Genomic DNA, 27,339 nt, shown 5'->3' on the forward strand with positions numbered 1-27,339 from the left:
AAGCCCGATTCTAATAGTTTCACCATAATCTTGTCAAACGAATGACCTGGTAGATGAAAATGCTTGGACAATGGAAGATGTGGCAAACTGTTTACGTGTGATTTGTGGTTGTTGAAACGGATGCGAAAAGATGTCTCGGTTTGACCGATGTATTGCATGTGGCAGATTGAGCATTCAAGTAAGTAAAAGATGTTGCCGCTATCGCAGTTTAAGTACCCTTTAATCCTAAGTGAAAAGTTAGATGCCATGCTTTTAGCAACAGTCGCAGTGGTCATGTGCGCACAAACTTTACATCGCGTTTTTTTACAGGGGTGACAACCAACGGGAGCAATGAATCTAGTCTTGGAAGAAATTACCATGTCGCGCAAGTTCCTTGATCTCCGATATACAACCCGCGGTGATTAAGTGAAGATGTCCTTAGGCCGATCGCTCTGTGTCAGTAAGTTGTAATGCTTTCTGAGTATATGCGACACGTTAGGAATAGATGCAGAATGCGTTAGAACGAGGTTGGTTCGGGAAGGTGGCGCTAATGGCTTGTCCTTACTGATGAGCTCTTTCCGATCGAGACATTTGGCCCGTTGGAGAGCGTCGTCAATTATTTGTGAAGGATATTGTTGTTCGGTTAATGCTTTACGGAGCTGGTCACAGTTGCGAGTGAAATCCCTGTTGTCCGATATATATATATATATATCTATATATATATATATATATATATATATATATATATATATATATATATATATATATATATATATATATATATATATATATATATATATATATATATATATATATATATATATATATATATATATATATATATATATATATATATATATAGATATATATATATATGCGGCGCCACTATGCAGTCTGTTGTAAAAGACAACAGACTGCATAGTGGCGCCGCCGAAAAATGATGACCGAAAGAGAGCGAGCCATGAACGAGGCACCTGGCAAAAAATCGATCGCGCGCCGTGCCAGTGAGATATAAAAGAAGGTTGACGTGGTTACACGTAGTTTCGTATTTTTCGGCAGTAAGACAAAGTATGAAAAAAAAAACACCGAACGCTTGTCCGCTGGTATACTAGTCCCTAAACACGACATCTGGTATACTAGTCCCTAAACGCATGACATCGTGTTAAATGCGCACTTTGCTGCATAGGGGTCACATCTAAGTAAGTCGCGAAAACTCAACCAAGCTCTTAAAAATTTGGCTCACGCGTTGCTCCACACCGTGGGATTTCGCGTGTTCAGGCGCCATCTGTTGTGTATTATAAGACAATAAAAGTATGTTGTTCTTTCATGCTTTGTGCAGTGAAGAGAACCGAATGAGCAACAAAACTGCACTCAGCCTTTTAGCATTTGCTATTCCGTGTCATGGTGTACATGATTCCTGCGTTATTTCTTTCTTTCTTTCTTTCTTTCTTTCTTTCTTTCTTTCTTTCTTTCTTTCTTTCTTTCTTTGTATGCCTTCTAAACTACACCGTGAATTATCGCAATAAATCAGGGCTGGCGTGAATTATGGATGCTGGAGTTCTACGTGCACGTGAAACGGGCCCCAAACAATCGGAAGCTCACGATGCAGCCACTGCTGTACGGGTTAATACCTGCCACATTGTAGTGTTATATCGACGACGCTGCATTTGCGCTTCGAAGCCAGCAACAGGTGGCGCTTCAATCTGCTTCGGCTTCTGGCAGCGGGTATACGTCCCCAAACGAAAGTACGACAATATGAGGAGGCGCCTTGCGCGACACGTGAGTGGAAAAAGCAGCCGAAGCTCGATCTGTCCTCAAGATGGCTGCTGCGCTGTTGCCATGGCAGTCGTGGTTCGCCGCCGTCGCGCGAGATAAATCATTAGCTGCTGCGACAACGTAACCAGGAAGACGCGGTCGGCCGGACATGTCATCGAGCGAATATTCAGAAGGCGACAGCCTAAGGTACGTCCATTCGAGAGAGAGGCCGGGACGTGTTTGCGAACTGAGGTTCGGAAAGGGTTTGACGGGCGGAGCTGCACTGGTGCGTCTCGCAGTTGGGCGCGGACACACACCTCTCGCCTCGCTTGACCCCCTTTTTAATCGCTCGTCGAAAGTATTCGCAAAGGAGCACTCGCAGGAGGTCATGCGTTCGCTTGACACATTCATTAACCTGCCGCTGAACACGCCTCTTCAAGGCATATACAGGTAGATCTGTTGGTGAGAGATGTGTAGTTCCTGAACTACAGCGTTTTCAAAACAAAAAAAAAAAGCAACAACGCAGGACAGAAAGCAAACTCCTTGTTTGTCTTTGCTATCAACGCATGTTGCCTTATGTCTCAGAGCTTCTGCGAGTTGCCTCGTAAAATGCGAAGACACCGCTTGCTTGCGGTTCTGCTTTACTGCATGAGTAACCATGCTGCGGAGCCTACCCCGTCAATAGCAGCGGCGCAGGAACGAGCTGATCGTAGAAATACGGCACCGATCTCAACTGCCTTATGTCACTCTGCGTGTGTCAGTCGCCGAATGTCAGTTGGAAGGAGACAAATGGAGTGAGAGACAACTTTCCAGGCGCATTTTGTGAATCAAGTGACACTGGTGATCGGCGTTCTGCAGGATTGACAACCTGAACGGTATTTGAAATAATTACCAAAACGATGGTGTACTAACCCGCACTTAAAAAACGCATGCGCGAAGGTGCAGTGCAGCGCCGTACTCAAGTTGAACGCAAACTATGTGCGACCACAAATATCTGGGAGCACGAGTGTGGCAATACGAGAGCTCCGTGAGCTTTCATAAATGTAGGTTTTCACGCAGCTGCGAAATTTCAATAGCAAAATGTTTCAACTCCCTCTCTCACTCTCTGAAATAACACAAAAAATAACACCACGAAATGAACCTACTTCCACCGTGTGAGACGCGCGCAAATTTTTATGAAAACATAACATACAAAAAAACCATTGTCCACGACGCAATTATCAGAAATTTGTTATTTTCAGCCTTCTTTCTTTCTTAATTTTGTCCACGAGCAAAACTTCAGCAAAAATTATGCATAATTAATGTGAAACTCTTTTTTGAGGAACACTTTCGTATTTCTCTGGCTTCAAAAAAGTATCCCGAGTGTTGTGACGCAGTTGCATTTTGGATAAAAGTGTGCTTCCGTGGTTTGGCGTTGGTGTTAACATGTATTGAACTGATGCCACTTCCGTGTTCGTAGAAGCGCACTAGCCTTTTGCGAGCATCCATAACATAATTTGACCAGCTGCCATCGACTGCGTCAACAGTTTTACGAAATTTTAACAATAAGTTATCGTGGTTACGAAACCGCTGCACTTCCTTCGTGCAAACTTGAGCAGTATCCCGAAAAAATTTAAGAAAGAAATTAAACTGCCGTTTTGGGATCCTTAGCTGGAGGCGCATGGAAACGTTTAATTTGAAGAAGCAACACAAAATTCCATCGTTTAGTCGCACATGCGAGAATATGTGAAGGAGAGAGAGAGGGTGGAACCTGAGGGATGTCAGTAACTTGCCCGGCTCCATAGCTTGTACATTAGGGGCAGACTATAGGGGAGGAGAACGATCCTGCGTGCGTTCGTATGGGTTCTTGTATGTATGCTGTATTCATGTAAAAAAATGTAAAAACTTGGAAAGAAAAGGGTTGAATCCACTTTCTCTGGCTATATCAGCGCCTTGAACGCACGGATCAATATATGGAATGAGGAGAAAGGATGTAGAGCAACGCAAATTACCCACGGAAAGACACCACCAACTTTGTAGGCATGTAGAAAGTAGAAAATACAGCGCAAGCGACATTTAGCACTGGTCAGTTGTTTTGCTAAAAAACTGAAATGGGTGGGGGAATGGGGGTCAGTATGTAAATGTCCATTAAGTAGGCTGTTCATTTCACCGCACGATACCAATGTTCGATAAAATTGCAGAACCAGCGGTGACGAGTAAAACTGGTATGTTGGATATCCTATTTCACCTAATAAACACGTCGTAAATTGGTCCTCCATATTGTTCTCAACCAGCCAGCAATTCACCAGGTTGCCAGGCCTCGAGGTTTATTATGTTCTCTAACTTTACAAATTTACAGTAGCACACATATATATAGGTGGTTAAAGGTCGGAGCTCGATTTCAGTTACCTTATCTTCACTTTTTGAACAGCATTAGGGGTGTCGCCAAATGTCTGTGCTGTTCATATGTCCAACGTATCTTTGTGTTATTTTGGGTGTGCAATTATTCGAAAATTTCGAATAACAATTCGAATAACGTTCTATTTGATTCAGTACTCCGACAGTACATTAGACTATACACAGCGTGTCGAAAAGTTATCGAATAGTTTTTGAATAATCAACACCAACAGGAAATCCCGAAAGGAGCAAAGCGCTGAAGTGGTGAGAAGCCATTTTTTTTTAAATTACTGAGTTACCAAGGCACATAGCCCAAGCTTCTACTTAAACTATACTGACCTCAGAATGAAGGCGTGGTATTATTAGTGCGTTTATCCAACTGCGTTAGGCGTCACTGTGCAAAGCTTTAATCTTGCTGCAGATGCATTGCATCAGCCACTTCTATTTTAATCTTGCATTAACGTAAGATGAAGACAAGGCTGCATCCAGGTGAAGATTTGGATTCGTCGCAGCGCTTCTCCTTCCCTATTTGGTTAATGTATAGAACTGATTCCTCCCTTTCTGTTAGGTCTATGTATGCGGCTGGCATATCGGCCCCCTCTCAAGGGACTAAAGAGGGCGGCCGCCCCCCCCCCCCCTCATGCCCCCTCCTCCATGCTCACGCGTATGACTGCATCCACCTTCAGAAGTGTAATGATTTCACACGTTTACAAGAAGTAGAAAAAGAGCGAGTGTTATGTTTGTGCAAATTGTTCTTGTACGTACGCTATTCAACACCGATGTTCACCTGCGTTTCGTTCAAAGTCTCATGCTGTGACATTTGGTTTATTTGTTTCGTGACATATTTTGCTGTATGTCTGGCGTTCGGTTGGACGTTGATAATTTTTCTTTTGTCGGTTCTTTTTGAAAGTGGGCGACAAAGTACCAACTTGAATACTGAAGCCAATACCTTGTTTAAATGTGCACTTACAAAATATCTGGGAGGCTGTAACTGCTTCTGTACGCGAGCTTACTACATTTTACATAAAGGAAACATTTTTTTGTTTACTAAAAGTAATTTGATTGTTCCTTCGCTAAAGTTCGTAAACATTTTATTTAAATTACATAATGTGAATTCTAGGGCTGTTTCGAAAATAGTTGCCCTGCCATTCGAAAAACATTCGAATAGTATTCGACTCACATTCGGTTTGGTCTCAAAATTCACTTTCCAGACACCACTGTAGTTTTGGCGAGTGTGTCAAGTTTGCTTTCATCTCTTTCAGAAGACATTAAATGCGTTTCCCTTCCGTCTAACTCGTCCGTTGCATCTTGCAGTCGCAGCGATGAGTCCCTGTCGACAGAAGACAATGGCGAGGATATCATGTACCAGCTGTCCGTGTTCTGGCCCTACCCAAAGGGTCCTGACGCTTCTTTGAGGAAGGGTCCCAGCCTCGCAAATCTCTCGTGAGTGAGAATTAACCTCCTCCATCTTCTACCGTTAACAGCATGCTGAGAAGCAAAAGCGCCCGAAACATGCGCTAGCAATTGCTTTCATTCTGTGAACGCAATTTTCTGTGAACGAGAACACGTGATCAAGGATTGCCCACGTGTTCATTTTTTATTATATTCACAATAAAATGAGCTGAGTGATTTTTCGTGCTGCTTCAAACCTTCCTTGCACCTAATGCTTAAATATTGTTTAGTAGTTCCGATGGATTATGCAGGCAGCAAGTTGCTGTAAAAAATAGTTATACCATACATGCTCCACATCACCACCTACCCACAGTAATGCCCTCCAGTCAATTTTTGAGAAATATTTTATGACATTTCGCAATCGCATTTCATTGTCTACGTGCCACTTTCACCAACAACTACACCTGTACCTACAGAATTAACTCCGTTCCCCTCCAGCATGTCTCTTCATATAAGTACCTCGGCGTTTACATTACCAACAATCTATCTTGGCACACGCATGTTACCTACATCTGTAATAACGCTAACCGAACGCTAGGATACTTACGCCGCAACTTTTCTCGCGCTCCGCTGTCCCTCAAAATTCTATTATACCGATCACTAATTCGCCCAAAGCTTGAGTACGCGTCCGCTATATGGGATCCCGTGCAGCAAAATTTAATTAACGCGTTAGAATCTGTTCAGAACCGCTCAGTTCGGTTCATTTGTTCTAATTATTCCCGTACTGCTAGCATATCAGAAATGAAATCTAACCTTGACCTACCCAATTTAACTGTCCGGAGGAAACTGGCGCGACTGCATTTTTTTCATAAGATATTTTTTCACAATCCAATAATGAAGCGAGACCTCATTTCACAACCGTCATACCACTCATCGCGCATTGATCATTCCGTTTTGCCGCACCAAATTCTTTTCAGCAGCCTTCTTACCGAAAACAGCCGCCGATTGGAACCACCTTCCCTCTTCCGTTGTAACAATAACAGACCCTTTGTTATTCAAGACTGCAATTTCTCAGCAATGCTTGTAACTATACGCAGTTTCCATTATCTATCTTTGTCTTGTATGTGCTTGAATTCTTATACATTTTTAGTTGACTTATGTTGCCTTCCCGATTTGCGCATCTGACACTTGTTTCTTTATTTTGTCTTTTTTTCTTGTGTGTTATAAATGTTGTACCCACCCCCTCTGTAATGCCCTACGGGCCCTGAGGATATTCTAATAAATAAATAAATAAACTATTTTCAAATTTTTTACCGCTTATCTTCGCTCTCGAGTGAATACAAGTAATATTTCATGCTCTATGTCATGTCCTCGTATGAGAAAAAAAAACTATCCAAGACACGGGCTTGGCAGAAAATGCCTTAGTCATGGTATTTAATTTTTTTGCACTCGTCTACACTTATTTTAATTCTGTTTATTATTGTTTCCTGTGTGTATATTTTTATATTTTCTTCATTTTCATCCCTTTCGTGCACATTTTCTACTTTTACTTTATAATACTAGTGCACATTGTATTTGACATTGCATTGCATTGCTTTTTTGTATTATATTTTGCATTGTGCCTTTCATTTTGTTGCATTATTTCATTTTTTATTTTAACTGTTCTGGCATGTAGCTGCTTCTTTTGCCTTGTGTAAGATTACTATTACCACCTTCTAATATTGTGTCAATTGTTTTAATTGACTTTTGTTGTATTTTTTAACTTAGGGTCCCATTTTCAGCATTCATATTTTGGGACCCTCATCTCTACACAAGTGTTAATTAATTAGTGCTTATGTAACTAATAAACTGAAACACAAATGCAAATTTTCTTTCTATCAATGCATGACTATTCTAATTGAATAAATGACTGTGTAAATTGCCAAAACTATTACAGGCGACCTAAACAACTACAAAACTATTACAGGCAACCTAGAGTTTGACCTCGTGGGAGGCTGTTTTAAGCTAAATAGGAATCCAGCCTTTTCGCAAATCTCGTGACCTAGGCAGTTTTATCACAGAACGCAGATTGTGTCACTAGGAAATTCGGCACCGAAAATCCCAGAAATTCATTGATTTATATGTGGGGTTTCACGTGCCAAAACCACCATATGACTATGAGAGCCACCGTAACAGAGGGCTACGGAAATTTCGACCATCTGGGGTTCTTTATTGTGCACCCAAATCTGAGCGCACGGGCGTACAACATTTTCGTCTCCATCGAAGATGCAGTCGCCGCAGCTGGGAATCGATTCCATGACGTGCGGGTCAGCAACCGAGTACCTTATCCACTAGGCCACCGCAGCGGGGCACAAAAAAAAATTCAACAGGACTAGCGCTGTACAGCCAACTGAATATCTATTTAAAATTCACCACATCAATTAACACTCAATCGGCAGTAAATACAGCTTTAGTCCTGTTGTGTGTGTTCCTTCTTTGGAAATGGCCCCGCCGCGGTGGTCTAGTGGCTAAGGTACTCGGCTGCTGACCCACAGGGCGCGGGTTCGAATCCCGGCTGCGGCGGCTGCATTTCCGATGGAGGCGGAAATGTTGTAGGCCCGTGTGCTCAGATTTGGGTGCACGTTAAAGAACCCCAGGTGGTCTAAATTTCCGGAGCCCTCCACTACGGCGTCTCTCATAATCATATAGTGGTTTTGGGACGTTAAACCCCACATATCAATCAATCAATCATTCTTTGGAAATGTTCTTCCTTTTTTGCCGCTTTTAGTTATTCCAATCACATCATGAACCAACTAACCCACACCTATACACAAGTTGTTGCAAACGTTGCCGTAAGAAAATTAGTCGACTTTGTTGTGTAAGTGCTCATCTATATATTTCAGTTTATGTATGTGCAGCTTCACTACTGAAAGTGGTCAACTATAGTAGCCAGAATAAAAATTCGGCAGATCCCACGTACCTGGGAATCGACGTTATGCGAAGCATGCGGAAGGAAGGTGACCGTGTTGCAATTTTTTTATTGAGCGACACGTCATGAAATGACACTAAATATATGTACAAGTGTTGCACGCACAGACATTAGTTGAAGAGTTGCAGATGTTTATATAACCAGTTGTTTGCACATGCGCAATGATGCCAACTGGAACATACGCATTAGCAATACCAGAAGCTGATATGAAGCGCCGATGCTTGCGAGGATGCTGGCCCTAGACACTGCTACATAAATCAACTTCAGCGCATGACAACTCACCACAATTGACGTTAACCCGACGTGACGGCTGTATTAAAGGAGTACATATGTAGTGGTTATAAAAAGGGGTAGGCAGCACTGAGAGTATTGACTTTTCACGAAGATTAGTGTCTACTTGAAAAGTAGTTTCGAGACCTGGCATAGCTCTGCGGTAAAATGCCTCATTGCCACGCAGAATGTTTGGGTTTGATTCCAGCTGGTACCCTGACATTTATTCTTTGCATTCGTCGGGTAGACGCTATACCAATGCTGGGTATTTTTTAACGCTCGCGCGTTAAAGTTGCCCATGTGTGTTCTCATTGTTCCTGGGTAGATACTAAGTGTCAATCACCTGTGGCACATACCCGCATACCAGCGGCACATACCCGCCCGTGAGTATGTGCCACTGTCTGGCGGGAAGTGTTTGACGACGTATGCGAGGGGATCGTAACATTATTCATGTCTTGACCAGCGCGTCATATTCGTCAAACCATCTTACCCTCCCATGCTAATTTTGGTTCACGCCAAGTTAAGGGGGTGACCAGGAGCGCACCCAAACGTAAGCGGCTATATAGATAGATAGATAGATAGATAGATAGATAGATAGATAGATAGATAGATAGATAGATAGATAGATAGATAGATAGATAGATAGATAGATAGATAGATAGATAGATAGATAGATAGAAGGATAGATAGATAGATAGATAGATAGATAGATAGATAGATAGATAGATAGATAGATAGATAGATAGATAGATAGATAGATAGATAGATAGATAGATAGATAGATAGATAGATAGATAGATAGATAGATAGATAGATTCAAAGTCGCCGAAGATCGCTGATAAATGCTTCGCATTTAATAATCCTGATTGCGTTTAGGGGAGCGCTCGTGAGGTTTGGGGTAGGGGAAGGGAAGTGGACTGCTCCTTTCGCATCTCTCCCCCTCTTGACGCCCATGTTTGCGCTGACACGTGAAGCACTCCGGTATCTATATAGGCGGGCAGCCCGAGAGCCCTGTTCTGACCCCTTCTCTTTGCTGCGACATGTTTGGCTTTCTGGTGTTATTTATTTGCGCTGTTGGCCAGTGCTCCGCCTGCCTTCGTCCCATTGGGCGCCATTAGTAAAATATATCTATTCGCGGTCGAACATGACACCCATGCTTATCTGTCCAACGTACAAAATCATGATCGTTTGTCCAATCGCGACGGAACGCTTCTCACACTGATCGATTTACCCCATAACATCCCAAAGCGAGGAGTTAACTCCTTGGCCGTAACTCCTTGTTGAGGAGTTACGGCCCTCTCCCAGTGATGACCCGCAATGATCGAGTGCCAGAGTGGGAGCGTGCTCGTGCATATTATATATGCAGGTATACCAGCGGCAGCTCTTCAGTCTGCATGGCTCTCACAGTCACGGTGGAAGCGCTCCACCGAGGCCGCTGACGGTTTAACCCAGACGCTTTCCACTTCATGCGCCAGAAACTGAAAATAACGCCGACGTAGTGCGAATTCATTAATGCGTAGCTTGTTTTTGGTGTAGTTCAGACAAACTGCTCACTAATGTGTATGCTAAAGCGATAGGGGAGACACTAAGCGTTAATTAGACGAGAGAAAAGAGAGTGTATAATTATGTAGTAAAGTAATGTGTCTCTCGGAGCTCTACAATAGTATACTTATATAGGCTAAGCTATCACAGTAGACACAGTTAATCAAAAAGACAGTTTCCAACCCACATACTCTCTAGCACATACTCTCAAGTGCTATGTTTAGCAATATTATCGAATACGCCGTGTCCGTATTCTACATTACCATGTCTGCGGGGCTGAAACGTGTGTGTGTGTGTGTGTGTGTGCGTGTGCGTGTGCGTGTGCGTGTGCGTGTGCGTGTGCGTGTGTGTGTGTGTGTGTGTGTGTGTGTGTGTGTGTGTGTGTGTGTGTAGATGTGTGTGTGTGTGTGTGTTTTAACTGTAACGTATGCAGCCAAACGTCAATTCATGTCGGAAGGAAAACAATCAAATACGTATTGTCTTTTAGCAATCGAAGAATATGCGTAATGTTAGTTGCTGCTGCTGGGATTTAAAAAATGAGGTTATTCATGTTGGGGCTTCTTAAGACAATATGAGTATGGTGAGTGTGAGTGGCTTTCAATTGAAGCCTTTTCTTGCGGCTCGAGGCAGTGTTACGCAACAACAGGTTGTCCATTTTGACTGCACGTGTTAGCGTGTGTGCGTTTTGAAACTTTAAAACGTCCCTTTGCTCTCCCAAGTAACTTCATCAGCTATATCCGTTTGTATTAACGAGAAATCATGAGCCCCTTTAGAGGGATGGAAGTGTTTCCGACTTTGTCATCTGAAAACACTGAGAATTCTGATGCAATTTACCATCTGGGCATCAAGTAATCTTGCTAAAATCGCAAAGTGTCTATTCCAGGTGGCAGTTTCTGCTCAAGGGCAACGTCCAGCATAACTATTATGGAAACAAAAAGTGTTCCTAAAATACACAAGTGGCATGACTACGACCACCACCATTCGACGGCTACCGGCTAAACCAGTGCGCTAAAGGTCGTCCGTAGTTAAGGCAATATATACACTATGGTAATCGTATGGAGAATTTAAAGAGATAATGCTTTGAAGTATTGCGAGTAATAAATTTTCAGTCAGAAATGTTTACAAAATGCTTTGCAAGAACAGCTTCAGCAAAATACTTAGATTCGTATGATATCATAAATTGCGGTAATATATAAAAAGGCCTGGTCTAGGCTCGCTATGAAATGTGTGAGCAATGGATACGCAACTGGACATCTAACAAGGTTTGTGTCATGTTCTACTTTCACTGCTTACAGTTGTTAATAATAATAATAATAATAATAATAATAATAATAATAATAATAATAATAATAATAATAATAATAATAATAATAATAATAATAATAGTAATAATATAATAATAATAATAATAATAATAATAATAATAATAATAATAATAATAATAATAATAATAATAATAATAATAATAATAATAATATGTGAGGTCTCAAAACCACATGATTAAAGGAGATGCCTTAGTAGAGAGCTCCGGAAATGTTTACCATCAGTGATCATTAAACTGACATCGTACAGAACGCGGGAATCTACGATTTCGCATCCATCGAAACGCAACGCAACTGCCGAGGCCAGGGTTCGGATCTCCAGGTCATCAGCCGAATACCGCAGCCACTGATACACCGAGGTGGACTCCCTGCTTACAGTTTCCACGTCTCCTACAAACGTTGCTGTGGCTTCTCCTCAATAAGCTTTTGCTTACAGAAAAGTACTATTGCGGGCATGTTCGCTCTAGGCATTTACAGTGCGTGTGCTGTGACTTTTCCTCACGAACTATAAGCTTGCAGAAAAGTGTCATTTAGGTTACACCACGCACACTGATATTCGCCAAACGCTTCGGAGAAATCGAAACCGGCTTTTACCACACATTTCACGTGCTGCAGACAAACATAAACGCTTTTTAGATGTAAAGCAGCTTATGGCGGAGCTCCATCCAGTGGGCGGCGTGACTATCCTTACAGCGCATCTGCGTCCCCTCCCCCTCTCTCTCCATTCCTATGGTGCATCCTCTCTCTGCCGAGTCGTCGGTGAAGGCAACGAAACTATTCATCAATAGTGCAGCGTCCACACCTCCACTGCGCAGGCACCTCCCGTCCCCCTCTATCTCCTCTCGTACGCTCCCCGTAAAAACGCGTTCCACGTTTCCGTGAGACGGAGCGCGTCTGTTTTGGTTAGCACGGGATCGCGTTCGGTGCCTCTGGCGTGTGCGTTGGGGACTCGGCTGTTTAGCAGCGTTCACGACATTCACCGGCATCGAGCGATAGTCATCAGCCGCGTTAGTGAGGTAGAAGTTCTGAATGGTGGTGAACCTGCTTAAGGCGACGTAAACGAGTTTTTGTGGGTGCCGTTCACTATCTCTCCACTGCTCCGCATCCACACATGGTTCCCTTTAGCCGAAGATAGTGTAATTTTTTGTTCAGAAGTCCTGTGGGCAATGCGAAATGTATACTCGTATCTCCCGCACTCACAGTGACATGCGACAGCTACTCGAGTTTACGCGTTCGATCCCGGCTGCAGCAGTCGCACTGTTCGATACACCAGCTCTCCATGGCGTCCCCCGTTATCATACAGTGGTTCTGGGACCTCCGTCTCAAAACCACTATATAAAATTATATACTGGTTTTGGCATCTTGGTTGAGCGGCAGCATACTTAACTCACAATCAATTTTGCGACTGATGAAAAATTATTGGAAACGCACATCGCATGTGTTTTCAAGCAAGGATGCCAAGCCAAGAAAGATGCTGGTTACTTTTCAAAATAAAACATAATAATTGCTTTCCGAAAGCGCCGAGTCATGTGGCTGAAACTTGAAAGGTAACAGAAAATAAATTGGCTAATGAATTCTGTAACATTACATCCTGTAATGTTACAAGCCGAAACCGAGATAACAGTATGAGGCTCGCCGCAGTTTCAGATTCCGCATTGATGGTGGCCAACTACGGGTTTCTTTTGTATGTGATTCTTAAAGAGCAAAGAAGACAAAAGTTAGCCCCGTAACTGTCTGCATCACAGTGTGACACCTCATCAGTAGCTCACGAGGGATGGGGGTAAGGAGGGATTAAAAGGATAGGATTAAAAGTTAAATAGATAGAGAGGAAGGAGAGAGCGAGGCGCGGGGACAGCGAACGACAGAAAACGATGGAAGTAAGGAGGAGATAGGAAAGATGGAAACGGTCGCAGGAGTTCGAGGACGGGGCAGCACTCAGCGAGAGCTCTTGTCGGCGTCAGGAGATGGCGTAGGGCGAGCCAGTCGGCCATAGCTGCGCTGTCGTCGGAGATTATGGGGGCACTTCCGGTTGGCACGAAATCCAGAGAGCGAGTCTTCCAACTATGGGTTTTTCAGGCGCATCTAAATCTAAGTACATGGGCATTTTCACATTGTTCCACTAACGAACTGTAGCTGCCATGGAGGAAAATTGAACCTGCGTCCTTGAGTTTAGCAGCGCGCTGTCACAGCAAGTAATCATCTACAAGAGACAAAACGTAATATGGGTAGCAGTAACGTTAAACAGATGCCAAGAGAACAAGATTTATTAGAGGCAACAAACAGGGGTAGCTGACGATCTTGCTAAAATGAAGAAGTTGGTTTATGTGACATTTGTTGGAGTTACGCTATTTCACTCTTATGATGCTCTAAAGTGTTAGAGTAACAGAAACAGCATACACTAAATAAAGGAATGGAAAACGTATTTTAATGATTGATATGTGGGGTTTAACTTCCCAAAAGCACCATATGATTATGAGAGGCGCCCCAGGGGAGGGCTCCGAAAATTTCGACCACCAGGGGTTCTTTAACAAGCACCCAAATCTGAGCACATAAGCCTACAGCATTTCCGCCTCCATCGGAAATGCAGCCGCCACAGCCGGGATTCGATTCCGCGACCTGTGGGTCAGCAGCCGAATACCTTAGCCACTAGACCACCGTGGCGGGGCGATGGAAAACGGAACCAAGGACGGAATATTACCCATAGTTATGATACTTGAAATATGTAACCATAAAACGGAGTCACCTAAAATAATTTTGGCGCAATATAATTAGAGATTGCTTGAAATTTTGTTTTGCAGTAAAAAAAGAAGGAAGGGGTGGTCGTTGTAATGATGATTACACAAGCTCTACAAGAGCTGCGTAGTGGATTTCGTCGCAGGCTGCGTATACGATACAGATGAAAATGTCCCTCGCTAGATTTGAGCATATCAACCGGACACGTACGAGCGTAAAGTACGAAGCGGATGGCGACTGTGGCTATGTAAAGGTACGAACACACTGGCGGTAGTGAATTTCTGCCTTCAACCGAATCACTCGCTGCGCTATTTTCACCGCTCACGCCAGCTGCCACGCAGGCAAACACAAATGAGCGCCTGCTTTTTCTCCTTTCCTTCTCACAATGGTGTCGTCTCTTCACCCGCGTCACCTCTCTCTGTTTTTTTTTCTCAAATTCAAGAGTGTTTATCCGGAGGGGTAGCGACCTTGTGGGTGCGAGCGGCAATCGCCTCAACATGCTCACTCATGTCACGCTACTTTCGGGGCCGATGTAGACAGCGTGCCGTTGCCTGCCAAGTGGAGGCGCCGATGAGCGAGGCGCCGCCGCGGCAAGCGAGAACGGTCTAAACTTAAAACATAAGGGCACGTGCTCTCTCGCTCTCTCTCGAAGGATACACGACTGGAGTGAGAGTCAAGGTAATAGGTTTATGACGGCTTAGCAGGCGCTCCTCGTAACGTTACTGACCATGAATTTGGTTCTCCATCTAATGCAGAGCTTGCAATGCGTGCGTCGCGAAGCAAAATGGAAATAAAGAATGCGGTGCTAGTTACGTGAACAAGACGCACTTTCCTGCCTCTGGAAGTTTCGAGTGCGCAAGGTTTGCGAACGCTAGTCGTCGCAGAGGAAGAGAGTGGGTGCCTTGGCAGTAAAGCTCGCCTCCTGGAAGCATGGTAACAGCACGTATTAACGTATAACTTGCCGATAGTCAACCAATCTAAAAAAACATATTTTTGGCAAGACTTTTCTTATTAGACGGCACCTTGCGGTTTCTAACGGGGCATCAATATTTGCGATGGGGCCTGGTGAGGGGACCATAAGGTCCATTTAATAATATTTGGAAATAAGAAGGACCACTATAATCCAGAGTAAGGAGATCTAAAGAACCTAGAGCCCTAGAGACTTCATTTTTACACACACACACACACACACACACACACACACACACACACACACACACACACACACACACACACACACACACACACACACACACACACACACACACACACACACACACACACACACACACAAACACACACACACACATGAAGACAATAAATCCAAGGGAAACATAATTATTGTTGTGTGTAACTGCCCTTTGCTAGGCCCAAATCACCCTAAAAATGTGGCGAGAATGCTTACACCGTTTGGGACTCACTGAACGCTCCTGCATAGCGAGCATATGTACTTTCTTTTGTTCTAAAAAGCTGAGGCCACAGCTTCAACGGTTCCTCCAATATATAACTATATATACATATATATATATATATATATATATATATATATATATATATATATATATATATATATATATATATATATATATATATATATATATATATATATATATATATATATATATATATATATATATATATATATATATATATATATATATAGTCTAGTAGATCCTCCGTGAGCGGTCACAACGTGGTTTATTTCGACGTTTCGGCCTAGAGTCTGGCCTTCATCCTGATGAAGGCCAGACTCTAGGCCGAAACGTCGAAATAAACCACGTTGTGACCGCTCACGGAGGATCTACTAGACTATATGCGACGCTACGGCCACTCAACCACCATGCCTGCCTATATATATATATATATATATATATATATAGTTATAGTTATATATTGTAGAGAAGCCGCTGAACACTGAAATGGGTCGAACTCTCAAGTGCTTTTTAGTGGGTCTGCCCAAAAAGACTCGCGCGGAGAGTCCGTACTTGGCTGTTACTATCGCCATTGTGTAGACTCACTGTGTGCTGGCTAATAAACGCCATAACAAATTGGTGGAGAGTGCTACGATCCCCTTCGATGCCCTTGGAACTACGCTCACGTACCCTGCAATCTACCATGTCCCACGACGCCTCTTAGCAAACGCCTCCTCCCATGCCACCCCCTTGTCCCGGTGTCCCCAGTATCCGCGATCCACCCATCTTCACGGGCGCCGATGGCACTGACGTGGAGGACTGGCTCGCCATTTACGAGCGCGTGAGCGTCCCCAACAAATGGTACGAGGACGGCAAGTTGACAAACTTGGTGTTCTACCTTGCGAGCGTTGCCAGTTTGTGGTACACCAACCACGCGTCCGAGTTCGCAACCTGGTCCGATTTCAAGACTGCTATCACCAACGTTTTTGGCCGCCCTGCCGTTCGCAAGCTGCAAGCCGGGCAGCGCTTACGCGAACGCGCTCAGCAGGCCGGTGAATCATTCACCAGTTACATTGAAGATGTCCTGGACCTGTGCAAGAAATCCAACGACAGCATGCCCGAATCAGACAAGATCCGGAACGTCATGAAGGGCATTGACGATGATGCCTTCACGATGCTGCTAGCCGAAAACCCAGGCACAGTAGCTGAGGTCATCACGCTGTGCCAGAGCTACAAGGAGCTCCGCCGGCAGCGTTCGATGACCCGTCGCTCTACACCACGAGAAGCAGGGCTTGCTGGCTTGGAGGCGAGATGTGATCAGGTGGCGCTGCTGGCAGACCTAAAGTCCTTCATCCGTGAGGAAATCGCGCGCCAGTTCTCTCTCCTTCCCTTTGCCCACCCACTGACTGTTAACAGTCGGCAACTACTATTCTTCCACCCATCCACCGAGCGATTGAGCAGGAAATAGCGGAGGTCATGCCTGCGTACCACCCACAACAACTTCCGGCCCCTGCGCCCCCGAGTTATGCCCAAGTGGTCACAAGGCCGCCTCCAGTCGTTCAAGCGCCTGCACCACTGACTTACGCCGAAACTGCGGCACGACCTCCGTCCTTTGCTGCGGGTATGCCGGCTGCGTATGTTGGCGCATCCCCTGAGCCTCATTTTCAGCCCACCATGCAGCCTTTCCAGCCACCGTTCCGGGCGAGACCCACCCCAGCAAACCGATGGCGCACACCCGACAACCGGCCCATCTGCTTTGCTTGCGGTTACGCCGGTCACGTAGCCCGTTATTGCTCTCGACTACAGCCGGCTCCCATTTCTTCTCCTGTTGCTGGCCACCTTAGCCGTTCGCATAACGACGAACTGCCGTCTGTGCCACTGTCGTCTCGGTCTCGCCCAGGTCCGTCTGCTCGAAGGTCGCCGTCTCCACGACGTCGGTCTCTGTCCCCCATGCAGTCAAGTTCTTCTGCTCATGAGCGGGAAAACTAGTCGTCGCAGTCCCAGAAGCAAGGACTGCAACGCTATCGCATTGTGAAAGCCTTCAGAGCCGCCCATCTAATGTCATTCACGTGCTTGTGGACGGTGTTCATGCATCTGCTCTTATTGACACTGGAGCTGCGGTATCAGTTATGAGCGAAAACCTTTGCCGCTTGCTTCGAAAAGTGACGGCGCCGAGTTTTGGGTTGTTCCTTCGTACTGCCGGTTCGCATCGTATCCATCATTCAGCAGAGTGCACAGCTCGCGTTGTCGTTCAGGACGTTCTGTATGTTGCCAAAATTCATCATCATTCCTGCATGCTCTCATGACGTCATCCTGGGATGGGATTTTCTCTCCCGCAACGACGCCGTCATTCATTGTGCCGCCGCCGAAATTGAACTCTCGCCCTTCTCGCATTTGACGCCAGAAGACGGTCCCTCGACACTGAGCAAGATTCTTGTGAAAGACGATACTATAGTGCCTCCAAGCCCGACGATGGGTGTATCGGTCTACTGCACCGGTCTCTCCGACACAATTGCACTCGTTTCGCCATCCTACCGTGCTTCCAGAAGGAAAGGGTTGCTAGTACCTTTCGCGACCGTGCAAATCACCCAGGGCAACGCCGCTATTTTCGTGACCAACTCATCCCCGTACACTGTTACCTTGGTTCCAGGGGAACGTCTCGGCAGAGTGCAACCAGTCGACGACGCACTAGTCCTGGACACACCCGAAGACTCGCCTTGTCCCGATTCACGTACCATCAGTGCTGTTTGTACTTCTGACCCATCATCTCGTGATGTATTTGGCCCATACATTGATGACGACCTAACGTCAGTACAGCGTTCCCAGCTTCTAGACCTGTTGCAAGAATACCGTTCTTCTTTCGATGTCGGGCGAAGTTCTCTCGGTCACGCGTCCACTGTTACGCATCGTATCGACACTGGTGCCCATCCTCCATTATGGCAACGTCCATACCACGTGTCGCCTACTGAACGCCGGGAAATTAACGAGCAGGTTGACGATATGCTCCGACGCGACGTCATTCGGCCCTCGGACAGTCCATGGGCGTCTCCTGTTGTTCTTGTAGCGAAGAAAGATGATTCTGTGCGGTTCTGTGTGGACTAGAGACGGCTCAATAAGATCACTCGCAAGGATGTCTACCCACTGCCGCGCATCGACGACGCGATTGACAGCCTTCACGGAGCCCAATTTTTTTCTTCTCTCGATCTGCACTCGGGGTACTGGCATGTACCCCTGGCTGATGACGCTCGACCGAAGACTGCCTTCATCACACCCGACGGCTTGTACGAATTCAACGTCATGCCGTTTGGTCTGTGTAATTCACCTGCGACATTTGAGCGCATGGTGCACACCGTTCTGCGCAACTTGAAATGGCACACGTGCTTGTGTTACCTCGATGACGTTGTTGTCTTCGCTCCAGATTTCTCCACCCATCTCCAACGTCTAAAAGAAGTTTTCGCACGTGTGAGCAATGCCAGCTTGCAACTAAATCTGAAGAAGTGCCGCTTTGCAGCACGCCAACTCACCATCCTAGGGTACGTCGTGTCCAAGGATGGCATTCTTCCTGACCCAGCCAAGCTTCGGGCCATGGCCAAATTCCCAAAACCTGCATCCGTCAAAGAACTGCGTAGTTTCGTGGGCCTGTGCTCATACTTCCAACGCTTCATACGAAACTTCGCCACGATTATATCACCGCTGACGAAGCTCTTTGGAAGTAACGGGCCCCTTCAATTCGTGGTCGTCAGAGTGCGACAACGCGTTCTTGAAGCTCCGCCATTTGTTGACGTCTCCTCCCATTCTCCGCCACTACGACCCTACGGCCCCAATGGAGGTGCACATGGACGCCAGCGGTGTAGGCCTCGGCGCTGTCCTGGCGCAGCGCAAACCCGGATTCCCTGAATATGTCGTAGCATACGCAAGCCGTACGCTCACGAGAGCCGAGACAAACTACACCGTCACGGAGAAAGAGTGCCTGGCGATCGTCTGGGCTCTTACAAAGTTTCGACCTTATTTGTATGGTTGCCCATTCGATGTCGTCACTGACCATCATGTACTATGCTGCCTTTCATCATTGAAGGATCCCTCAGGCCTCCTCGCCCGTTAGGCTCTTCGCTTACAAGACTACGACATCCGCGTGCTCTACCGCAACAGACGCCAGCATGCTGACGCCGACGCCCTCTCGCGCTCCCCTCTGCCTGAAGCTGACGTGCTCTGCTCAGTATCCTCGGTTGCTGTTTCTGCCATTGATGTTGACATCATCGCTACCGAACAGCGAAAGGATAATTGTATCGCCCAGCTGATCGACTTGCTCTCTGATCCGTCCGCAACGCCATCCACGCGTGCCTTGCGTCGTCGAGCTCACCATTTCGCCATTCGTGACGGCCTCCTACACCGACGCAATTACGACGCCGATGGCCGGCAGTGGCTACTCGTGATACCCCGCAGTCTGCGGTCGGAGATATGTGAATCCTTCCATTCTGATCCACAGTGCGCGCACTCTGGGGTATTCAAACCTACCATCGCATTAGACAACGCTACTTCTGGCGCGGGATGTACCGCTACGTCCAGCAGTTCGTTCGCTCCTGTCTCGCTTGCCAACACCGCAAACCATCCGAACACATGTCACCAGCCGGTCTGCAACCGTTACCTTGCCCTGACCGTCCGTTTGGGCGCATAGGTATCGATTTGTATAGACCACTCCCTCTGACGTCCACTGGCAACCGCTGGGCCATCGTCGCCGTAGATCATTTAACGCGATACGCCGAAACCGATGCTCTCCCTGCGGCTACTGCACGTGTTGTTGCGTCCTTCCTACTACATCGATTCATACTGCGCCACGGTCCACCCCAGGAGCTTCTCAGTGATCGAGGCCATGTCATCTTGTCAGAAGTCGTCGACGCCATTCTCACTGAGTGCCATTCTGTCCATCGCAAAACTACTGCTTACCACCCGCAGACGAATGGCCTGACCGAACGCTTTAACCGCACCCTCGGCGACATGCTCTCGATGTACGTCGCCGCCAACCACACGAATTGGGATACCATACTGCCCTTCGTCACCTACGCCTACAACACCGCCCCTCAGAGCACGACTGGTTTTTCACCTTTCTTTTTGCTGTACGGAAGGCACCCGTCACACACCATCGACACAATACTCCCGTACACGCCGGATCCATCTGAGTGTACACCTATTTCCGAGACCGCCAGGCTTGCTGAATAGTGTCGCGAGCTTGCGAAGACTTTTACGACGCATGAGCAAGAGCGGCAGAAGAGTATTCGTGATGGCTCCGCCACTTCTGAGCCCACGTTCATTCCTGGTTCCCTTGTATGGCTTTCAATCCCGACCTCTGCAGCTGGCCTTTCTTCCAAACTACTCCCGAAATATGAAGGTCCCTACCGTGTGATCGAGCGCACATCTCCGGTCAACTATCTTATCGAGCCAATTGAACAATCTTCGGACATGCGCCGCCGCGGGCGCGACATAGTCAACGTAGAGCTTCTGGAGGCTTACTATGACCCGCTCGTAGTGACAAGCTGTTAGGTCGCCAGGCGGCTCCCTCTTCGACCCCGGGGTAATTGTAGAGAAGCCGCCGAACACTGAAATGGGTCGAACTCTCAAGTGCTTTCTAGTGGGTCTGCCCAAAAAGAACGCCGCTCGCGCGGGGAGTCCGTGCTTGGCTGTTACTGTCGCCATTTTGTAGACTCGCTGTGTGCCGGCTAATAAACGCCATAACAATATATATATATATATATATATATATATATATATATATATATATATATATATATATATATATATATATATATATATATATATATATATATATATATATATATATATATATATATATATATATATATATATATATATATATATATATATATATATATATATATATATATATATATATATATATATATATTTGCTGAGTTTTTGTGCACGTGTAACGAGACCAAAGTTTGTGCCGGAACCCATTTGGGGCTTCCGTATATGCCTGATCCATCACTAAAAACAGTTCACCATCGCTTTCCGCACTATACGGCGGGAAAATAATTTCATGACGTTTGCGACAGTAGGTGGCCAAAGTTCCACCTAGGAGTTCGACTTTGTCAGCTTAACTAAGCAGATGGGACGCCCTATCAGCTTACTACGCCACTGCAGTCGTAGATTATAAGTAAATCTGAGTCGTGAAATGTATAGCTCAATTTCTAGTATATTGACACTGTTATAGCTTTTTATATACAAATCACAAATTGAAATTTAGTTCACTGTCCACCTTCGAGAAGGACAAAACAATTTTTTAGTCGTGACATTAGCTATGTGGCACTCAGAAAGAAATTAACCGTTTTTATTGATTCCTTAATTTCTTGTTTATAACTAAGTCCTCAAATCATTTCTTTAGTTGCATTGATCTTCCAGTGAGCACTCAACAAGACTGAAAGTTGCTATTCTGATAAATGTCAACTCGAACGCCAATGAATTTCACGACAGGGTTTGAGGACGTAGTTTATGAAATAGATGTTCTGTATGAAAATAATTTAGGCTAAATTTTTGTTGTGAGTTGTTTGTCATGTCAAGATATACTTTCTCTCTGCATTTCACACACACACAATAAAAAAATAGTTTATAAAAATTAAGCTCCGATTAGTGCACAGGCAAGTATAAGAACGGCAAAACTATCCAACGCCGTCTCTCTAATCTCATCCCAGAAAGCGGACTGTGCTTTGCAAGGGTCCGGACCCCCAGAACCGGCGTGGACCAGATCCTTCGCTGCGCAATGGACCAGATCCCAAGAACCACAGCGGCATCAAGTGGCGCTCGGACTGCACCGGCTGGAAAGGGCCCAAAGCGGATGCGATGCTTTTGCTGGCAAAGCCCAAGAGGCGCCGCAAGAGAGGAGCCAAACACGTGACCACGGGTACCGCTGCCGAAGAGCGCACAGACGAGGAAGAGCCCGACCGAACGCCGCACATTAGGGTGCACCGCATAGAGTCCGAGGTGTGACTCGATCCCGCTAATTCTGCCGAACTAATACTGCTGCCGCTTATGCCGCTGCTGCTTGAACGCTGCTTCGCCTTCAACGAGACCATGCCTAGAGGGTTTCCTAAAATGTACGCCTGGCACCACATGGGAATACGAAACAAATGGTGGTCGCGTCGATCAGGCGCACGACAACAGCACCCTGCCAACATTACCATTCGCACTGTACGTGAGAATCGCCCGTAAGAATGGGTGCCAGCCAATCGCGGTGGCGGCCAACGAGATAGCAGACCGAATGCACTGGCTATTGACAAGCAGTTCATGCGAATGAAAACAAGTGGTGATCCGGCTGACCATAGACCCAAGATGCAAAAAAAAAAAAAATAAAGAGAGAGGAAAAAAACAAAAAGTCAACTGGGAAAAAGAAAACAATTATCAAAATCAAGCATGAAAAGCTTTGCAGTTATGGACATAAGTGGGCTTTGCATTCGGCGTAATTGGCACTTGCCGCCAGTTTCTTTGCCACATTCATAAGTATCGTACTGTTAGGACAAATGGCACGCACCCAATAATTGATTGGGGCGATTCGTTACGTTCATACACATTTGTAAATAAAGCTTTGTTGACAGAATACCTCTAAGACGTCAATTTGATCGAATGACGGATCAGCACGAGCTTGACTCAGCCACGCTCAGGGCTTCCACATTTTCTCTGAGATAAAGTCCCTTAATCCAAGGGCATCACTTAAGATCACTTCCATGTGGTAACACGTCTAGAAAACAACACAGGACGACGTTAATTTGACACAGCCTGGAGATATGGAGATAAAAAGATTCACGCGCAAGCCTGGACAGCTCGCACGCTGCATATGTTGAGGAAGGAGCTGTAGTAAAACCTGGCAATACTTGTTGCTACGTAGTCTATACTCAGTATTTTGCCGCTCTGCACTCCGAAAACTAGTACTTCAGTGTTCGATTCCACGAATATCGTGAGAAGATAGCAATATAATTGCAGAGGATAGACGAGTTGCAAAGCTGTGAGGCAGCTTTCTTTGCAATACAGGAATCCACGCGCTACTGCGTTGCCTCCCTTGTTACGCGCAGCGTTTGCACAGCTTGGCCATAACCAGGCTCTAGAAGATGGGCGTATCCCCACCCCACATTGTGCATTCAGGCGTAGCGGTGGTCATTCAGTCTGTCAAATAACTTTATTGAAGCCCTGAGGGGCCAATTTCCCTCGCCGGTGGTGCCTCCTATCTTCGCTACACTGCACGTAACAATTCTTGCAAGGTCGGGAGGCAACGCTGTAGTGCATAAATTTTGTTGGGCATAAAGGTTGTCTTGTATTTTTTTCCAAATTGTCTATTAAGCCACATGATGAGCACTAGTGGGTCGGGCACTAAGTGTTACCTCTATGACGCGTTCATTAACATATATGAAAGATTTCTAATGTATATTACATGAAGCGAAAAAATGCGGCGTTTGTCCGGCACCAGTCGGCGTTAACATTTCATGGAGAGAAAATTCATGTGGCAAAGTGATGACGTCACGATGGTTTTGTCTCCCAGTTGGAAAAAGTAACTTGACCGAATTCAAGAAAAAGACCAAGGAATCACGTAATGCGACACAGTCACATCACAAAATAAAACATTTTGTTGCTGAGTCAAATGATCAAATGATGACATCAAGTGCCAGTATAAGCCGACAGAACGAAGCAAGGAAAAATTGGAGAGGCCGCGAAGTGATATATATATATATATATATATATATATATATATATATATATATATATATATATATATATATATATATATATATATATATATATATAGATATATATATATATATATATATATAAATATATATATATATATATATATATATATATATATATATATATATATATATATATATATATATATATATATATATATTCTGCTCGCAGCTGGTTATTTTTCACCCACTTTTCTTTCTTCTTATTTACATTCTATTGGTTCTAATAACTTCCTCTATACATTCCTTGACATTACTGTCTGTTAGATCTCATTAATATTGTGTCAAAACACGGAAAAACGAGCCCTTAGGTATACTTCTTTCCCTTATTCATTAATGAGGGTCTCGTACTAGCAGACTTGGTGTAATTAGGTTGTATACGAGGGACTATTGATCAGCTGCCCACTCGTAATAAGTTCACGTGCTATTTGACGCCAAACATGCGAATAAAAGAGTGTTTCACACTCGTCGCTTGGCTTATAGATGGCGCTGACTGACACTCCTACTTCTAAATTCACATATAGACCCCCCAAAAAAGTGGATGGAGGAAAGGCCGCTGTGAGAGCTCAGTGGTTAGAGCATCGAACGCGTTATTCAAAGGTCGTAGGTTCGATTCCTGCTTACGGCTGGTTATTTTTTACCCACTTTTCTTTCTTCTTATTTACGTTCTATTGGTTCTAATAACTTCCCCTATACATTCCTTGGCATTACTGTCTGTTAGATCTCATTATTATTGTGTCAAAACACGGAAAAACGAGCCCTTAGGTATACTTCTTTCCCTTATATATATATATATATATATATATATATATATATATATATATAGATATATATATATATATATATATATATATATATATATATATATATATATATATATATATGACAGTAAGGCTCCTGCCGTTCGTGCACACGAACTCCACGAAATACTTTGAGGCAGTTAACATGACCATGCCGCGGCAATGGCTGAATAACAAACCTTCGTCAACTAACTTTTTCATTATCGACTTGAGAGGAGCTGTTTATATTACTTATTTGTAGGGCGTAACACTTTAGTGCATACCTATATTTTAAAAGTAAAAAAAAAGTTACACGCAGTTAGAGATGTTGATCATCGAACTTGACGAGTGAAATCGCAACTCGAAAAAAAAAAGGCAAGTGGACGAAAAGGTAAGTTGTATTTTCATACACTTTTATTTATTCACGTTTACATGGCAATCACTTCAAATTATAGCCCCTATATTTTCCTTGGAATCACTTTCTGTTAGTTCTCATTAATATATCATGCATACGCAATGCGTGTAATGCGTGCAATAGTATTACAAGTTGATGTACAAAAGTATTATAGGTTAACTACACAACTTGACGCTTGTATACAATCATGTCCACAGTGGCCATCCCAGCAGTATGAATGTGTGTCATTCAATGAACTTTCGTTAATGTCCTAAAGCTGCTCACTTATAATTGCGTTTTAATGTAAGTAGCATTGGGTAAGAATACTGTGATTTGCATATAATACATTTTGCTTTTAGTAGAAATTGTGTTCACAGTATTATTATTATTATTATTATTATTATTATAATTATTATTATTATTATTATTATTATTATTATTATTATTATTATTATTATTATTATTATTATTATTATTATTATTATTATTATTATTATTATTATTATTATTATTATTATTATTATTATTATTATTATTATTACTTGTCAACCACAACTTTTCGATAAATGTAAATATGTGTTATTAGAGGTACAGTACATCCTTCATACTGCACGCATTTGCATTTGCGACTTAGAGGGCATTCCAGCTCCTCCAAGTACATGGGCTGAGCTAGGGGGGGGGGGGGGGAGCTGTTGGGGAGTTGAAACCTCCCGAAATATACATGCACACCTACTTACATAAAGTATGATTGAAGCCCCTCCCCCCAAAATAATAATTCTGACTACGCCCTGATCCAAGTAAATGAGATTACGCTAAGAGTAAGCTTAAATATTTTTTGAAAAAAAAAATGTGGGTCATTATAATGGTAAAATACGCCACATTGTTTACTTCCACGTTGTTCGTTAGCTGTTTTTGATTGGTCGAAATTTTCTGGCTCATGCACACACCTGCTAGTAACGCAATGCAATAAATGGCGCGAAATTGATCAGTCGCTTAGTGACCACTTATGTGCTACTGTATAAGAGAGAGAGAGAGAGAACACATCGTACTCTGAAGCATATTTTTCGTCTTTTGTTTTTCGCCATTAGAAAAATGTGTTTAGGTGTGCCATATAATCACCTGCGTGTTACGGATAGTCACTAAACGGTGAAATCTGGCGTGGTTAAAATGACGGAAGCACATTAAATGTCGCATTACTATACTTAACTTAGACCTAAGCGTTTTCGTAATAGTCGAAGAGTGTCCCGCTCTGAACGCAATTCAGGAAGGCTATACACCTTCCAGCGCGTGCACTGGGTAAGCCCTCTCTTCAGTTCTCTTCTTCCTCAGTGCCAGAGAGGGATGCCGAATTAGTTTACACGTTTACACACACCGTGCTTTTGCACTCGGTGAACGTAAGTAGACTTAATAGTTTATGTCACTTCTTTCCCATTTGGCCACTTCAAATTTACATGTGCATTAATTATTACAGAGAAGGGCAGTATCGCGATACAAGAGTATCGTGATAGTACTTCAGAGAAACTTTTGAGTATCTGTACTGCTGCATCGAGATGCTTTTCAAAAATGTATTTGTATCTCAGTAGTGGTATAATTTTACGATGTAACGCCCTTATCGCAATACTATCCAGGACACTGGTATCTTGTTACTTTTTTTAAAATAAGCTGAG

The 27,339-nt window shown here is 44.3% G+C and overlaps 1 protein-coding gene across 2 annotated transcripts; it reads left to right on the forward strand.

Annotated features, from left to right (window-relative positions):
- Positions 1-332: 332 nt before the first annotated feature.
- Positions 333-23,358, forward strand: LOC119161559 (uncharacterized). Of its 2 annotated transcripts, none has more exons than XM_075879031.1 (3): positions 333-439; positions 5,425-5,553; positions 22,457-23,358. In XM_075879031.1, exons 2-3 carry the CDS (start codon positions 5,471-5,473, stop codon positions 22,749-22,751), a joined length of 378 nt encoding a protein of 125 aa, XP_075735146.1. In that variant the 5' UTR covers positions 333-439; positions 5,425-5,470; the 3' UTR covers positions 22,752-23,358. The 2 variants fall into 2 exon arrangements, with proteins under 2 accessions (XP_075735146.1, XP_037269995.1); XM_037414098.2 differs by lacking the exon at positions 333-439 and adding an exon at positions 1,761-1,941.
- The last annotated feature ends 3,981 nt before the right edge of the window (positions 23,359-27,339 follow it).

Source organism: Rhipicephalus microplus, chromosome X (assembly GCF_043290135.1).
Source record: "Rhipicephalus microplus isolate Deutch F79 chromosome X, USDA_Rmic, whole genome shotgun sequence".
NCBI lineage: Eukaryota > Metazoa > Arthropoda > Arachnida > Ixodida > Ixodidae > Rhipicephalus > Rhipicephalus microplus.

What these genes read in the sequence shown, in the direction of transcription:
- LOC119161559 (XM_037414098.2), top strand. Translation starts at nt 1,904, where the DNA reads ATGTCATCGAGCGAATATTCAGAAGGCGACAGCCTAAG. An exon ending in TCAGAAGGCGACAGCCTAAG is followed by an intron (nt 1,942 to 5,424) that starts GTACGTCCATTC and finishes TGCATCTTGCAG; the next exon opens with TCGCAGCGATGAGTCCCTGT. An exon ending in CCCAGCCTCGCAAATCTCTC is followed by an intron (nt 5,554 to 22,456) that starts GTGAGTGAGAAT and finishes ATCTCATCCCAG; the next exon opens with AAAGCGGACTGTGCTTTGCA.